General features: G+C 42.2%; 1 protein-coding gene across 1 annotated transcript in view; it reads right to left on the reverse strand.

The window, feature by feature from the left end:
• Positions 1-1,919, reverse strand: part of GYPC (glycophorin C (Gerbich blood group)) — a 33,205-nt gene extending 31,286 nt beyond the window's left edge. Inside the window, exon 1 of the mRNA XM_059476245.1 lies at positions 1,741-1,919. Within this exon, the coding sequence (XP_059332228.1) occupies positions 1,741-1,774 (34 nt within the window). The 5' untranslated portion in view covers positions 1,775-1,919. The remainder of the gene's footprint in view (positions 1-1,740) is intronic.
• Positions 1,920-18,424: the final 16,505 nt, after the last annotated feature.

Raw genomic sequence — 18,424 nt, forward strand, 5'->3', positions numbered from 1 at the left:
AACAAAACCAAAACACCCAACCAAAGACAATACATTATGACTATTTTTCAGCCAGAATACTCCTAGCTGGATTGCAAGCAATTTATTTTCATGGAGAGAGAATCGTATGATCTTAAAATAGTTCAAGTTGAGAATTCCTGTCCACATTTTGGAAAAAAATCACGGAGAACCTGTTGCATCTGCCTTTTTTCATTATGAGCAGGCAAAAGGCCCCATGGGGCACGGACTCCTCATCCGGTGTCCCCCCAGGGCCTTCTGTGGGCTCTGAACCTGGGTCTGCCAGAGAGGCTGTTTGTAATGTATTCAGAACTGTGGAGCTGGTCCTGGATGTGTCACTTGGCCAAGCCTGTCACTAAAATACAACATTGCATCTGGACCCTTGCTGATATTTCACAATACACAAGAAGAACCTCAGTGAGTCATGACCACCCTCCTGGACATGCTTGGAGAGCACCAATAGCAGTAATTTACACAAGCTGGGCCAAACCCAAGCTCTCAGAATGCTGAATGAGCCTGCCTGTATCTTTTCTGGCTATAACAGAAAACAAGCTGCAGTAGAAAACAAGCTGTAATATTCTAAACTGCAGAATGAAGTAGAATAAAATATAAAGGTAGCATCTAATCTTTCTTGTTGGTTAGAATCTGCAAAAAGGACTGTAGGGTAACTAGGAATTGCTGGTTGGGATTCCAGAGATTCTGCTTGCTGTGTCTTTTCTGCTGGATCAGCCTGCCTCATTCAAAGCTTGGGAAACACTGTCAGTCTCTACAGTCATACAGAACAAATATCCTTACAGCAGTATCTGGATCAAACTCTGAATTGCAGGCTGATCCCAGCAGAGCTGTCTGTGCTTTCTGCCTTTGTTATTGATGCTATGGTATGATAAACAATTCTGCTATTGGCAGTTTATTTATTAAAAATAAAACAAATGTACTTTCTTGAATTGAAACAAGAAAGATCATACTAAAGCCATAATGTAAAAAAATTGCAGCAGCAAAAACTCAAGAGTTTTTCACAGCTTATCAAATCATAGTCCATCCCTTCCTTCACCTTTCTTTTTGATACTGTCCCAAAATGAACACTACCATAGAGCAGCTGAGGCTCTGTGCTGCCTTGGCTGTTCGGGCCAAATCCTCTCTTTTAAAATTTACTGAAATATGCAGAGTTACACAAACACAGGACTTGCTCTCCTGTACCCTCTCTTGCTGAAAAACCAATTTGCTTGTCCTTAAGTCCGTGTTTCTAAATTTCCAGGAGCAGAAACACATTGTGGCTTTAAATATAGACTGTCAGTTTGTGGCTTGGGTCTCATGTTACACACAGACAGCTTGAGACTCCAAACGCAGGCTGGGCAGCACCATTACTATCTTAGAAAAGCGTCAGCACACTTTCAAAATGCTCTATAACTTCATTCCTGAAGGCGGGGGGAGGGAAAAACATTCAAATGAAACTTTTCTAAACTGGGGTTTAGGCGGAAACGTTGCTAATTTTGCTGGGTCCTGTTCAGGAGCCAGAGTTTGCAGAGCCTGTTCCAGTTCTTCCCTCACACACGCGCGCACACAAACACAAAGAATTAAGAAAGAAAACAGCTTCTTCGCAACTTTTTTTCCTTCAGGATTAGTCTCAGGCATTCCTTATTTTTTTTTTACTCCATACGAAACGCATTAGGCAATCTGTTCCTTAAGCGGCAGGCTGATAAATCCACTCTTATAGTAAGGGGGGAGGGGGGTAAGGGTACTCACGTGGTTGAGATGTCGCATTGTTTGGGGAACTCATAATTTACGCCTTTGAAAAATGCCTTATTTGTGTTGACAGCCTCTCTTCCCTGCGCAGAACTGACGGCGGGATTGAACAGAACAGCTGGAAGAACCCAGGAAAATGCTCCTCTTGTTCGGGCTCTCCTTGCCTGGCTCCTGACCCCTTTGCAACTGGAAAAGGAAACAGCACATGTGTCATTCTCTTTTGCCTGTGTAGCTCACATGAGCGGGGAGGGGCACCCATTTGCAGATAGCAGTAACTGTATTCAAGTTTTGCAAGTTGGATGTATTCCACCCCTCTGCTTTTATTAGCCAGCAACCAGTGGAAAGAAAATGCTCTTTTCATTCTTAGCCAAATCTAGACACACCTATTAAATCCACTTCCCAAACCCCTATCCAGTGCTGTTGATGTTATTTCTTTTAAGTGCAAAACTTGCTGCTGACTTGTTTTCCTAAAATGTCTACCATTAGTGGGTAAGATTGAAAGTAGGACTTTCAATTTTTGTAGCTCATTATCCCCCTTCACCCTCACAGTCTGACTGATTCTGTCCTTTTAACAGGTGAAAATTGAGGATGGCATTTACTGGGTCCACGTAGCTATATGAGCATGTACCATGAATTTATACTGTGCTCAAAACAAGCAGCAACCTGTGGCTACAGCTCAGGCTGAAGCACAAGTGACTCCAGTCATGGCTCTGACACAGGCTTCCTATAGCACCTTTGGCAAAATATTTAATTTCTGCTCCAGTTTGCCATTGGTAGAATAAAGATGAGACACCTGGTTTCTCCCTAGTCTTGGTATTTTTATTTTAATGTACAGGCAGATGTTATTTGTAAATAATATGTATTTATTGGGCTGCGGAGGTTAATTTGCATACTCCACTGTGAGTTTTTCAGCCTGGACTAGGGTGCCAGCTGCCTTGTTTATATAGCTGCCATTTAAAGCTATCTGTTTGGCTGGCTGCATGCTGTGCTGCAGTCAGTGGCATGTAGTCACTGTAAATGTGCATACACAGCCTGTCTGTAGCTGACATGGACTAGGACTTCTAGGTTATCCCAGAATGCAAGCAATTTTTAATGCATATACCTTAAACACTAAGGAGAGGGGACAAAGTTTCCATTTTCCTGGTGTCTGTTATGGAGTCAGGATGAATTAACAGCCTGCCTGTGACAGCAGAAATGCAGTCACCACCAGGATGGAAGTGGAAAAAAACAGAGTAATGAAATTCAGGCTGGGACCATCCTGTTTTGCAAAATTGTCACAGGATATTTCTGCAAAATCATCTCAGTGACCTCCTACAAGAAATCAGTGCCGTGAACTTGGCTCACAGTGTTTATTTAACAGCTATAGGATGGAAAGAACAGTGACTTATTTACATACCAAGAGCAACTAACAGCTTGTTTGTGCACATGGATGCAGTAAATGACTTCACTCAGCATTTCCACACTCTGGGCTCGTGGTAGAGATCTCTGGAACATTTAGTGATGGAGCAAAGCAAGGCACAAAACAAAGACAGGGAAATAATAGGAAAAACTCCTGATATTGCTGCACTGGCTTCAGCTCCACAGCATGACATTCATTTACACTTGATAGATTCTCTGTGAAAATACTGATGGGTATGTTTTTGATTACTGCTTCTTCTGTGTCAGAAATACAAAATGCACAGGTAAAATAGGAGGCATGAGAAGTTTTTACATTTAAATCTTTCATCATGATCAAGGACAAGTTTGTGGCCTTGGAGCAATCTGGTCTAGTGTAAGATGTCAGGAGGGTTGTAACTAGGTGATCTAATCCAAACCATTGTATGATTCTGTGATTGTATGATCCCTAAGGAATTTCAGATCTTCTATTGAGAAAAGATTCCCTAGCTGCTGCTGATGATGTGAAGGATGATGGTTGTGATGGCTTTATGTTACAGCCAGTGGTCTGGACTGTCTCAGGAATTTTGTGGCAAACTACTCAAAATGGCATGCACTGTTGGATCCTGGTGCTCAACCCCTCTACCTCTGCGGAACACTTCTGCATCTGTCTGTGTTCTCATTAATGCTGCTCTCCTCCCACCAAAATCACTGGAAGAGTTATACCCAAGTCATGTAGGAGGATTCTGGCAGATCCAAACTCACATGGGAAAGTCCCCTTTAATATGTTGTTGTCTTCACTTTTCCAGGGACTTCTGTCTTTGCTTCTTGAATAGACTGGTGTTCCCAGAAATCAGAGAGCCATTTCCCAAGGCTGTTTGCTCTCAAAAAGGCCATTAAAGAGACCTGCCTGACCTTTTCCACTCGTCATTAATGGGAAATATGTGATGTTGTCAAGGGAAGCACCGTGCAGCCCAGCATGCTTCCAGGGGAGCCTTGAGACTGGGCACTGAACAAAAAGCATCTCAGTGCTCTCAGCCAACTGATCATGTGGGACAGGAGGAACAAAGGAACCCAGAGCAAAAGATGGGAGTAGAGTGCTGGTGGGGAAAATGTGTGATTAATTTTCAATTTGACTGAATTCTCCCCTAATCTTTAAATAGCAGTTGCTTCTGGCAAAAAAATGAAAGCTCCCCTAAAGGGTTAAAAGGAGAAGATAACAGAAGAGTATCTGAAAGTAATTTTTATCTGAGGATTGTGGCATTCATACAGGATTCACCAGGTCTGTGGGATAACACAGGTATGTTAGGAGATCTGTGTCAGCTCTGTGGTTTTCATCAGCCAATTACTTGATCTTGAGGCCGTAGTGTTCCCATTAACCTACAGAACAAGTATTGCTTTCCTGCCCTGGTGAATACTTTTGCATCTCCAGCCTTTGAAAGAGTCTTTTTCTGAATAAGGAAATGAAAATTCCCTTTTTTTCTCAGCGGTGCTTTCAGATTTGACAGCACTTTCAGGTCCAAGAGTGTTAGCTCAGAAGTGGGACCTCTTTTGCCTCCAATACTGCAATTTATCCTACTCCTCCTAAGCACAGCTATGTAGTGAATGCATGGTCAGGCCCACATAGTTGTTCTCTTTGATGCTATCTTGCTCCAAGATAAATGACATTTCACAGTCATCCAGGCTTGGCAAGCTGATGGTGCATGCTGCAGCTGTTGTTCCCAACAGGAAGGGAGGGTTTAGGTTGCACTCGGAGGAAAATAAATAAATAAAACAAAGGAAGGAGGCTCTCTCCGGGAAGTGCTTTGCAACAACAGGACATCACACTAGAAATCCCTCTCTCCGATGGATTTTCATGGCAAAACATAATGCAAAATCTGTAATCTCCTCCTGTAAAGGCAAGATTGAAAAGGGCTGAGTGGAAAGTTATTAATAATTTCACTGCCCACCCTGCACAGCCTGCAAGCTTCAGAGAAGGTGTTTGGATCCATCACCTGGACATTTGAGGAGAGGATGCAGCAGCAGTTGTGCCTGGCTCTGAGTTCAGGATGGGCCTCGTGGCAGAACTGGTGGGCACACTCAGATGAACCCTGGCTCAGTGTGCCACTAGGCTGCATGCCATGGTCACCTGGCCAGCTGGCAGGAGAGCTGGTGTTGGCTTCCTCCTCTCCTTTCCTGGCTACACACTTCAGACTGCCTTAAACATGCCAAGCTGCTGAGCTGGGTGAGGTTGGGTGGAATCCCAAATTTTGAGGACTTTGTGCAGATCAAGCACAATCAGAGATTTAACCGCTAGGCTGAATCCTGAATGAAGAGCTCTTAATAGAAAAGCATTTGGCTCTGGGCATCCCATGAAATACTGTTTTCTACTGATTATCTTCCTGTCCATCTCTGTAAGGAATAATAGTTTATTTATTTGTTACCTTGTGTGTGGGGTTCTCCCCCCACCTTGTTTCCTTTCTGTTTCCCATTTAATTTTGTGTTGAAAGGGCAAGGAATATTTGCCATAGGGTATGTGGACCATCTCAGATCTGGTGTAAAGTCATGGAGAATGAAACCTTTGTGATGCCAGAAGGGATCAATAGAGACTTATTAGCCAGGATGGACTGTGATGCTGGTGTAACTCATGTTTTATGTGGTGCCTATGCAGCCTGTGACTTTAAGTGCGACAAGATTGTGAAATCCTTGGAACACAGAGGAGGAATTTTCTGTCTGCATTCATAACACTGAAGTAGTTCTTGACCCTCATACAAGGCCAGAAGAGAAGAGTTTACCCTGGAGATAAGAGATCAACTCTCTTTCCTACTTTGCATCCCAAGCATTTCTCTTTATTTTTACCACTCCCCTGACTTCTGCTTGAACCTTTGGAATATATTCTTATCCCTGAAACATGTATATCCCCTGCTTTACCTTATTGCACAATTATTTGCAGATAAAGGATGTAGTCTGCCTGTTTGTGTTTAAGGCTCCCACTTAATCTGTTTGTTTGGGCCAAACTCTTTTCCATTTGTGTCTGTACTCAGGGGAACCTCCAGTGTCACTACAATGCAAATACTTCTCCAAACGTGCCATCTCTCTGTGAAATGGAAATATAAGGAGGCTCTACATCTTCCATGTAGCCTGGTGCTTGGCTTTCCATGAACTGTGGTTCATTTAATGACACCATAGAGGGAAGATGTGTAAGGTCAGGAGTTCAGCAGACAGTGGTGCAGAGTCTCTGTAAGTCTATAGTGTCATCATGTCCAAAGGGCACACAGGATGTCTTAGAGCCACTGTCTCCTCTCCAGTCTAATTTCCAGCACCACTGGAAAGCACATCTGCTCACACTCTAGAGCAGTCAACAGGATGTTGACATGCAGTTTGATGGTGCATATTTGGAACAGTGGTAATGTCATCTGGGTAGATGTGGAGAGGGTGAATCATACTATCAGCTCTTGCTGAGTTAAGAAATCGGAGCAGGGTTTGGCACATGGATTTATCATAACAAAAGAACAGAATGATAAATAAAGTGAATCATTCTGCAATTTAAAACAAAAGGGAAGACTTGCTCACACAAGGAAGATTTAAACACTGAAAGTCGTAATTCCTGGAGGATCTGGTGTAGCTGGACCTTCAGTTTGACTGAAAATCATTACTCTTCCTTGCATAGATGGGACTGTAACTGTAGCATAATTTCAATAATTTGGGTTTTTAGTGGCTGCATATTAGAGAGCATTCACGGGAGGGCAGCCAGGATGGTGAAGGGCCTCAAGGGGAAGCCAGGTGAGGAGTGGCTGAGATCACTTGGTCTGTTCAGCCTGGAGAAGAGGAGACTGCAGGGAGACCTCACTGCAGTTACAGCTTCTAGTGAGGGGAAGAGGAGAGGCAGGCACTGATCACTCTGTAGTGACCTGTGACAGAACCCAAGGGAATGGCCTGAAGTTGTGTCAGAGGAGGGTTAGGTTGGATATTAGAGAAAGGTTCTCCACCCAGAGTGTGGCTGGGCACTGGAACAGGCTCCCTAGGAAGAGGCCACAGCACCAGGCCTGACAGAGCTCAGGAACCGTTTGGACAATGCTCTCGGGCACATGGTGTGACTCTTGGGGATGCTGCTGAGCAGGGTCAGGAGTTGGTCTTGATGATCCTTCCAACTCAGCATGCTCTGTGATTCTGTGATAACTCCAAAGGCCAGAAAATTGAAAGTCAAGAGTTGTGATGGTTGTGGAGCCTGCTGTGTTTTGTTACCTAAGCGTTAAATTTTGCATTCGTGGATATTTAAGTATAGGTGAAAATACTCTCAAAGGTTGTTAGTACAGCACCTTGCCTGTCCTCATGTAACATAGTAATGGGCTTGTCTCAGCCTGAGCTCTCTGGGAGATTGGATCTCCTGTACTTTAGCAAGGGCTTCAGTGTTGCAGAAATGAGGCCTTTGTGAGGGATGAGCCATTTGTCGGTGAGGGGAGACTCAGACACTCAATATGAGTGATAAGCAAGTTCCGTTTATTGAAGAGAGCATCAGACACTTATACAGCAAGTAATAAGGTTATGAATATTCTGTAAGCCAAGCGGTCTATTGGTTAAACTATACCATCAACTCTTCCTCATTCCTTTGGACCTACGTTCTCTACTTCTCACGTCTCTCTGTCCACTCCTTTATCATAGTCAGCTAGGCCCAAGGACACGCTATCTTGCAGGTGCAGGACTTGGAATTAGCCACGGCCTTGTACTTTTCCAGTCTCTAAATTCCCAACACTTCAGCCTCTTTTCTACCCTTTTCTAGCCTGGACGTATCAGGCACAGAGGTGATACATCCAAAGCAGAGATCTTTCTAATCACAGTGCGAACTGGGTTACATCCAACTAAGGTGTTGGATAAGGGTGTGGGCTCAAAATCCATTCCTAAGTCTGCTTCCCCCCTTGCAGCAACACTTAGCCAAACAGAATCAGCTGGATTGGCTGATGGTATTTCCTAAAGCATAATAACACTGAGGCATTTGCTCTTTTAGCCTGGGTGTACTATTCTCTCCAGAGAAAAAGGCATCAGTTTAAGATTGCTTTCTTCTATAAGTGCAAGAGCAAAAATCTTGTGCTTCTCTTCAGAGATCCTTCAGTGAAGTTTACTTTTTCAACCCTCTATCTGGGCACAAAGCTGGCATGTGGTAAAGTCACCGTTACACTGAATGAAACTAGGGCTCCATGAGGATGTGTGTGATGACCCCAAGACCCTGTTGCTTAGCACTGCTCCTATCACTGCTTTAAAAATAACTCTGCAAAATTATTAGCCCAAGGGAGGCTCGAACTTCATTTTTCTCATAAATAATGTGACTTGAGTTGGTTTTACTTTAAAAGAACCTTAAACTTCAATAATTTTTTCTTTCGTTCTGCAACTTGTTTGTGTTTGCTGACCTAGGTTGCTTCCTTTGTTAAGTGATTAGTTAAAGAACTAGAAGATGCAGTCAGCAATCCTAATGGAGTTCATTAGAATACCACAAATAACTTGGCCCTGTGAGGGGAGGGGGGGAAGAAAGGGCTTACAAGAGATTAGAACAGACCTTAGTCTTCCCAAGGTCCCTCAGGGTATTTTCTCCTCTGCTTCCTGACTGTAACACTTGCAAATCCTTAGGCTCTTGGAGATAATTCCCAAAGTGGCAAGTGGTTATCATATCCTGCATGCAGAGCATCAATACTTTTATGTTGGTAGTGTTGGTTTGGCTTTTTTTATTAGTTTGTTTTTGCTGGTGTTTTTGTCTGTTTGTTTTGCTCCTAAAATGCCATTGGTATAGGATCCACGTAGCCCTGGGGTAAACTACAGCTACAGTAGAAATAACTTTTGCTTACTGCTTACCCCTGCTAAATGGGTGGTTGTAGTTCTCTTATATAATAAAATATTAATCTCACTGAAGTGAGGTTCCTAAGCCACAGATAAGAAATTTGTTTTATTGGTCTTATACAGGGTGTGGGAGAGAAAAAGCTCCCCAAGTGCAACTAAATGCCCTGGACATGGCTATCCTTGAGGTCCACTCTCCAGTGAGTCCAGCTGAAAATAGGATATGGTTTTAAAGCCAGCTAATCTGCTGTTCCTTTTATTTGTGCTGAGTGAGTTTTTATACAAAAATGGATATAGCTGTCTGCTGTGATGGAAGTAAAAGTTTAGAATGGTGTGTTCTAATAATAAATTGCATGCTGATAATTTTTCTTACTGCAGTAAAGGCAATTCAGCTGTATCTGATTGGCACTAGTTCAAGATTTTTGATGTTCAGCAGGAGAATATACAGCTGCAAGAAACAAAACAATGCTAAAAACTCTCAAAGTGCACATGCTGGGATGGCAGCAAGCCTGACTGCAACAGCTCACGCTGACAGCGACTCGGGCACTGGGACACACAATGGATGCTTTTGCTGGCAAAATTTCCCTCTGGGTACAATGTCATGGACTTCCTCGAACCTTATTTAAATGGCATGTGCAAACGTGGTTGAAGATTTCAGTTGTCAATTCAGCAATGCTCACACAGATCTACTTTTTATTGTCCTTGTGTTCCTGTTAGACATGGTAAGCATTAAACTGCAAGGGAAAGATGAGATGCTGAAAGACAATGTATAGAAATTACTCCTTTCTTGAAGTGAGCTACAAGCAAACTGAACTGAGATAAATATATATAGTTCACTATGAAATATGCAATGCTTTATTTGGGAATAGTTTTCTTCCTTATTAAATCAAAGAGCTGCCCAGGAAGTTATAATTCAGAACAATAAACATAACTACAGGGAAAATATCTGAATAATCTAAACATATCTTTTCTCTATGAGGGAGATAAATATAAATTCTCTCTTGTGAAGTCAGGCTGAAAAAAGTGTTACAGGGAGAGTCCAGGAATGGAATTGGTTTATATCAAGCAGTCTTGAGAAAAAACTTAGTTCAGAAATCTTTAGGATCCCTGGATCTTGTCAGCTTTTTCAAACATTGAAATAAGAGCTGGAGCAATGCTGTGTAGCACAGTGCTACACTACTGATTCGTCTCTGGGAGCTCAAAGTTTATTGGGGAAGCACTGAAGAATGCCCTTATGGCTAGCAAGATTTAGGAAAACACAAAGATTCCTTTAAGTTTTAAGTACATGATTAGGTCTTGTTACAAGCTGAAAGCATGCTGAAAGATTTTTCTGATTACCAAAGGCTTCCTATAAATATTCATATATGGGCTCTTCCTCTACATCATCACCCAAATTAAATTTCCTAATTAGACTCTATGATGAGTCAGTCTATTGAAGAAACTTTCTAAAGATAAGGGGGTTGTGTCATTTTATGTAAATTTTGTGTTTGAAATATTAGTCATATAATCTATCCTAGTCTTCTGCATACTCTCTGGAGTCAAAGGAAGAGATAGTGGTTTCCAGAAGATTATTCATTCTCTGGCTAAAATTGGGTGCAATGGATTATATCACATTCAAAATTTTATCTCCCCCCTAAGAAAAAGCCAACACCCTTCTTTGCTGAGATCCAGACATAAAGGATGTTGTAGCATTTCTACAAATATTTAAATTTGCTGTTTCTATTCTGGTACTGTTTTGTGCTCCTCCCAGAGGCCATTTTGCTTGTACTTAGCAAATACAAATGGACAGAATCCCTGTCTTTATGATGTGAAAGTGCTGGTATGCATGGAGCAGTGGGCAATCAAATCCTCATTTAGTGAGTGTAACTGATTACATGCACTATGTAGCACAAATAAACACTCTGTGTTAATTAACACTCTCTATCAATATTCCACCATTTGAATTTTCACCTGCCACAATCTTCTGCTTTTTTTTTTAACTTCAAAAACTGATTCTCAGATGTCCTCTGAAATGTTCTGCTCTGGTGGGCTAGCCCTGGATGGACTCCAGGTGCCCAGCAAACCTGATCCAGCCCTCCCTCCTCAGCTGGTCAGAGAAGAGAAAATATATTGGAAGGTTTGTGCATTGAGATAAGGGCAGGGAAGGATCATTCACCAGTTACTGTCATGGGCAAAACCGACCTCCCTTAGGAGACAAGAAAAAAATTCTTGCCAATCAAATCAGAGTAGGATATTAAGAAATAAATCCAAATCTTAAACCACCTTCTACCCGCACCACCCTTCTTCTCAGGGCACAGCTTCACTTCTGATTTTTCCTCCCTCTTCCCCAGCAGTGGCACAGGGGGACAGGGAATGGTGTCAGTCCATCAGATGCTATCACTGCTGCTCCTTCCTCCTCAGTGGGAGGGCTCCTCACACCTGCTCCAGAGGCTGCAGGAGCTTGGCCTGTTTAGCCTGGAGGAGAGGAGACCTCATCAATGCATATAAATATCTCAAAACTGGCTGTCAAGGGAATGGTGCCAGACTCTTTTCAGTGGTGACCACTGACAGAGCAATGACCATGAACTAAAACACAAGCAAGCAAGTTCCACCTCTGCATGAGGAAGAACTTCCTTACATTGCAGGTGGAAAAGCCCTGGAACAGGCTGCCCAGGGAGGCTGTGAATCCTCCCTTTCTGGAGACATTCAAAACCCACCTGGATGAGGTCCTGCCTAATCTGCTCTAGATGACCCTTGCCTTGGCAGGGAGCTTGGACTGGATGATCTCCAGAGGTCTCTTCCAACCCCAAATATTCTGTGATTCTGTGATTATGTGTTTCTAACAATTCTCTGTACTCTGCCAGTGTGCTGATATTGCAAAATTGCCATTTTCTGGCAGAGACCTATTATTTGGATCCCTTAGAGGAACAAAACATCATCTAAAATGTACTGCCAGAAAAGGTTGGAAATGCTGAGTTTTTTGATCACTGGGGAAAAAAAAGATTTAGAAACATCTTGCACTGCAAATATTATCTATAAAGAGAAATATACCTACAATATTGAACTATAAAGGGCTTTTCTCCATTTAGAAGTCACATTAGTTTGACATAAATAAAGTAAAAAAAATCGTGCCAGAATAAAAATTTTACCAACATGATCTGTCTCCTTGTAAATATGCACAAGTACAATGAGAATTAAGGTCATGTCCACTTTACTCTTAACTGGTGTCTTTGCCACAGATAGATATTGATAACTCTCTGCTGAGAAGTTAACCTTCCACTGGGGTCATGGCATAGTGCTGTGGTTAGAGCTCATTCTTCGTTGATTTTTCCACTATCAGGCATCTGTTTTGAATAGTGCATTAACCATTGTGAAGGTGGAATGTTTGCTGCACAGGATTTCCTTGGATTCATATTTGGAGTTTCCCTGAGCCCTGCTGTTTCCAGGCTGGGAGGTCCATGTGGGAACCCATGGAGTGTCAGAGGGTCTGATCACCCCATGGAGAAACAGAGGTTAAGGGGACCACAGGAATATGTCTCTTAGGCTCACTAACTTGCCTTTTGGTGTCATTTAATTTTCCTCTGTTGACTGTACAGGGACTTTAGCTCCCATTCATATACTGGATGAAATTCCTGGCTAGGCCATTTGACTCTCTGAAACTGAATGTGTCTTTCCTCTCCTACAAAAATGTCTCATCAGCTGCAGTTCTTTGTAAAAAGTCTGTGATGAACAGCTCATGGCTGACCTCACTTATTCTGGAAACTGGTGGCTTGAGCTAACTTCTGTGATCTTGTCTACATTTGAAGAACAAGATGCAACAGCATGGAAGACCTCTCTCTTTCCCATCTTTAAAGCATGGAAGATAAATGTCTTAAAGTATATTGGACTCATGGTTCATGCAAGGCCAGGGCCTTGCTGCAGAAATGTCTCTGTTTACCTTATCAGAAAGAAGCAATATGTTTATTGCTCACAAGGATATCAGTGAGAAGCAAAAATCAGGTACTAAAAGAGGTTTTTAATCTAGTGGAGTAAATTTTAATGAGTGTTAACAATTGTGCAATTACTCTGTAACAATGCAAGTGATAAGAAAGAGACAATTTTTAGCAATCAAGATTTGGAAGAAAGCACTGAGAAAAAGGGTGAATTTTTCTATTTCTTGAAATCTTACAGACACCTTCCTGAAAGATTTATGAGTCCAGCATAAGTTATTAGTTCAATATCATTCTGTGGCCGGAGTGGCCTTGAAGATATTAATCTGTGAATCAGCCAGTGAAAATCTATGGCCTATAAAGGGCAGAGTATCCAACAACACAATCGTGATGTCTCCTCTGTCCCTACAGGCCCCAGGCAGGTGAAACCATCTGTGTTGGCTCACTCCAGAGCTCACTGCTCAAGAATCTCACTGTAAACCACCCTCTTTGTTCTGCTTTTTTGTGCATATAGGTAGATTTGAGACCTACACATTCAGTCATGAGCACAGAGGGTGCGGGCTGGCACCAAGCAAGCCGTCATTGTGACATTTTCAAGCTGCTGGCTGACTGCAAAGTGATATGTAAGCATATACATGAAGCATATGGGGAGGCAGGAGACATATATCAGACAGCAGCTGGCATATCAGGTCCAGGGCAGCTTCTACTGGGAAAAGAAAATAGATTGCAATTCCAGGCAGAGTGCCTTAGCTCTTCTCTCCTTGCCTTTGAAAATTTTAATTTCTTGTATTTGTATAATACAAATAATTTATGTCCAAAGTTGGTCATTTTGCAGTATTTTTTATCTGTTCTTAATGCACCAAAGCTCAGCTTATTTTCTGTTATCTCCCTGTAAAAGTGGGACAAACCTGTTGGATTTGCACTCAGTACTCTAAGCTCAAGAATAGAGTAACTTCAGATTTATCACTGTGCAACCAAGAGTGATATTAGGTGTCAGATTTAATATCACCCATCCCTGTGTGAAAGAGAGGGCCAAATTCTCTGCTAATGTAAAGCAATAGGGACTCACTTGCAAATAAAAGAGATTCTGACCTGGTATTCAGAATACTTAGAAACTACCCAGAGAGAACAATTGAGCAGGAAGATATATTGTTTTCTACTTTATTCCATGATTTCAGTACAACTGCTTTTCTCAGCTGGAACCCAAGCCATCAAAATTTCTCGCTGCAGAGTCGTTCACTACAGGCTCTCTCTGCTACCCTGCTGTGGACGATGCCATGAGCTCTCTTTGCACCTGCAGCTACAGCTCCTAAACACACTGGTGTCCCCTGGAAATCATGAAATATTTGTCCTTGCAGTGCAGCCTCTTCTTCCCTGGTGTGACGAAATGTGCTCTACCAAAAATAACCTGCTTGTTGTTCCTTTCCCAAAATGCTCTCGGAAGGATGTGGTGTTGCCAGCAAAGGTTATATTGACAAAACATGTGGCAAACAATGGGGTCAGGGATGGTTTGGTGCCTGGAAGTGAGAAGTAGGAGATTTAGTGGAAGGTAACAAGATAAAAAATAGTAGTAGTTGAAGTATTTTATCATGTGATATTGTTGTAAACTGATTTGGAGGATGCAAATGGGAAGAAAAAGGAGTGGAGAAGAAATTTTCCTTTTAGAAACAGTCAAAGGAGGAAAAGAGAGAGATTATTTCCATTCTGCTCAGTGTAGGAGTGTTCTAAAGCTACCTCTGAATGATGATCTATCTGTCTCTGTCCTTCAGCATTCAAGAACCAGGGCAGGTGTGCCAATACCATGGGGAGTTCTGGAAAGGAAAGCAGCTCTGGCAGAGCTCTGCACTCCTATTGCTGCTGGATGTAGCTCTACTCAATAAATGAGCTTTTCATGACATGCCCTCCCCACACAAAGCAAGCCTCTTCTATGTGCCCTGTAAAAGGTCGACCAGGAGGTTCAGTGTGGTCATCCTCCTGAGCAGAGTTCAAGGACATGAACCACAAAGGCATCCATCCTCTTGTTTAATGTAATCAGAAAGCCAGTTTTGTGTGGGAGCCAAATTTATGGCTAGTCATGCACTGAGCCAACCCCCCCAGTGCCTCAAATGGTTCTCAGCAGTGAGAACTGGAGTCCTTCTTCCCTGGTCTGACTCCAAGGAATGCAGAATATACTTCTTTTTTCCCTTCCTCCCTCTTGTTTATAACTTCATAATATGTGTAGTTCATATTCTGTCTGGTCTGTCTTGAAAATTGTTGTCACCTCAATTTTCAACACTGTCAGAAATGTTTATCTCATTAGAAGGGCTGGAAAAGCAGTGCAATAAAGTAAAATTAAATCACTATAGTAGCTTGGATATTAGTAACAATGTAGGAAAATGAAGCAACAAGAATGACTGAGGAGGTTTTACAGCTTCCCAATGCTTAACACTATAGCAGCTCTTCAAAACAACTCTTATTTCTTTTTCATGTTTGCTTTTAATATCTACTCTTTTCTTGACACCAGGTTTCTCCAAACAATGTAATAATGTTTCTTCCTTTTATGCTTTATGAAGTCCTCTGGAGTCCCTGGGTTTTCTAACATCTGAATGCTATTTATGAGGCATCTGGTTTCAAATCTGAGGGCACATGTCCCTAAATTTCCTCAGTTTGAATTACGTGATGTGCAATTCCACTGAAGTTTCTGGAAGGAGCTTGTATCAAAGTGGGTCTGTATGCCTTGGGATGGGGCTGCAGACTCTGGAAACAAATGGTTCCCCCTTGGAAAAATCCTTGTATCATAGTGCAGATGATGATTTGCCTGTAGACTTCAAAGGTCTGTGTGCATTTCTTCAGGAAGGGAATATATCCTTGGGAGACAATGAAGAAAAAGATGGAGACCAGTGCTGATGAACTGTCACTGAAAGCCCTTTGACAGAAAGGAGGGCTCCAAACCAGCAATCCCAATGATGAATCTTACTATTCATTCTCCAGACTAGTGCTGGTGGGTGTTTTCACTAGAAAAAGGCTGCTTTGTGGATGTCTGGGCAGGTATTTTGTTATTCCTTTATGCAGAGGAACCTGCTATAGTTTTTCATATATAGATATGCCATTGCTTATCTAAGTGTAGCAGTAAAAACTGTCTTGACAAAAATCTTGAATCATAATTTGCATTTTGAGATGTCTTTTATTACTCCTTTTGCTGTGACGAATATTTTTCATAATTTTAAAACTCTTATGTCTAGATAATTCTGTACCAAACATGTGGAAATTCCTGTAATTCCTGTCTGTGTAGAAATATCTGAAGGCAAAAGAAATAAATAACAAGATCCCAAATGACTGAAAACTTTGAGGGGAAGGTTATGGCAGAAATTCATCACTTTATCTGTGAAGTTTGCTGATACACTAATCAGTTAGTGGAAACAAAGTGAGTGTAGTTACACACTTATTGCATGTAAAAAATAGTGGCGATTGCACACCAGCCAGCCAACTATTCCTCCTACTTTTCAGCATGTGTAGGTCCAACACACCACATCCACAGTAGGACCAAGTCCCAGCTCTGGGGCATTGTTCTCTCTGGTGGTGTCACAATCCAAGGCCAGAAGAGAAGGCAGCCCCTCTCAGCATGTTTCACACAGCTCAACGCCTCCAGGTGCCAAGGACTGATGTTATCTGCCCACTTGTGTCTTGTGACTGCTGCAGAGTGGTCATGTCTTCAGTCACACATCTGCACTGTGCTGGCTGGGACCATGCTAGCAGCCACTAAAATTTACAGAGGCTGAAGAGTCTGTGCCCCTCAACACTGCAGGATATGCAGCCACTTCATACAGAGCAATGTTAAATGTCCAGGCAGAAAGGAAATGTTTCTAAACAATACATCCCAAAATGACAGGAGTTTCTTTTATGCCTCTTCTGGTCTCTCTGATGTGCTGTCCACTTGGTGAAGCAAGCTGAGTGCTTGCTGCCTGCTTTCAGGTTGTCCTCACTGTTTTTTCCTGTTTAAAAACAGCAGATCATTCCTTCCTGTTCTATTTTTGGAGCTGATCCATGAAAGGCAGGACCAATGTTTAAGAGGATTCTCAGAGGTAAACCAGCTGGGGCACTCTAAAGAGCTGCACTTTCTCTTAGGGTGTCTGAAATGGTAGTGAAATCTCCTAGCAGTTTTCTTCCCTATATTCAGCAAATTTATTCTCCTGAGCTTTTTGTGGCCTCTCCTCATTTCAGAGGCTGTTCACTCTCTATCCATTCATCTACCAGGGGCTGTTAGTTAGTGACACCTGGCTCTGTGCTGGACACTGTTAACATGGTTCTGGATGTCTGTAACACAAAAATACAGAGTAATATACATGCATGTAGTTATTGTATTGCTCGTTCACAGCCCCATCAGTTCCTTTAAAAGAAATTGAGGGGTTTTGCTAAATTGAGGGTTTGTTTTTCAGCTTTCTGTAAACTTGGAAATCTGTCACCTCATCAGTTTGTTATTTCCCAGCTAGCAAATACGGTTTGCAATTTTATGATATTTTGTTTCAACAACTAGTACAATTAAGGTTTGACTGCTCCAAACTGAGGGTCTGACCCTGTGTATCCTGACCAAGTCTCATTTTTTCCAGAGCTACCATTTATTGTACCAATCCAGAACCAATCCCAAGGAAAGCATGGATGAATAACAACAGATCTTTCCTTTCTTTAGATTCTCATGCTGTGTTTGCCAGCAATGATTTCTGTGTCCTTGCAATGCCTAAATGTTACATCTTTGGACTTCTTCATACCAAGTTCCTCATTCTTTTCTCTGCCTTCACTGATCTCATTCTCCACCTGCCCATGCGCAACAATGTATTAAATCCTGCTGAAAACTGTGTAAGTCACATCCACTACCCTGAATTTCCAAGGATGCTGTATTATGCCTTCAAAGACATGCTTTATGTTATTTTCAAGTGATTTACCTTCCTTGCCTGATAAATGTCTTCCCTTTCCTGGTAAAACATTGCTCCAGCTTAAGTGAGCAACTCAGAAGGCTGCCTCTTACAGTAAAGTTAGCCAAATGAACTTATAATTAATTTTTTGTCCTCTGTGACCCACTTTTGAAAGTCAGAGTTATCTGACATTATCCAGCTAGGTCTTACCCTTCTGCTGACATTTAGCACAACAGAAAGGGGCTTGAACACTTAATGCAGCCTCCAGGGAATGGTGACACTTCCAGGGGTGTGTTTATGCCCATCAGGTCAGCAAAGAGAAGTAGGACAAGGTGTGACCTGGACACTGAGTTCAGTTTTGGGCCCCTCCCCACAAAGAGGACACAGGTGTTGGAGCAGGTCCAAAGGAGGGCAGTGAGGCTGAGGAAGGGTCTGGATATTGATGTATGTACCAATCATGTTGATTCATTTTATGACTCAGGGAAAGCAAGAGGTGTTTGCAAGCCATGATTCATCTAGTCCTTCTGAAACATGCAATTTAGGCTCTGACAAAACACCACTGAGAAATTCCTATTTCTGTCTACTGTCTCTAAGGGGAGTCTAGCAAACCTCAGCCATGGATGCAAACCCTGAAGAATTTACAAGTTAAGATGCTGTGCAAGTTAGATCATCTGTGATGAGACTGTTATCACCTGTGTTTATATTGCT

The sequence above is a fragment of the Ammospiza nelsoni genome, chromosome 7, assembly GCF_027579445.1.
Source record: "Ammospiza nelsoni isolate bAmmNel1 chromosome 7, bAmmNel1.pri, whole genome shotgun sequence".
In the NCBI taxonomy this organism is placed as follows: domain Eukaryota; kingdom Metazoa; phylum Chordata; class Aves; order Passeriformes; family Passerellidae; genus Ammospiza; species Ammospiza nelsoni.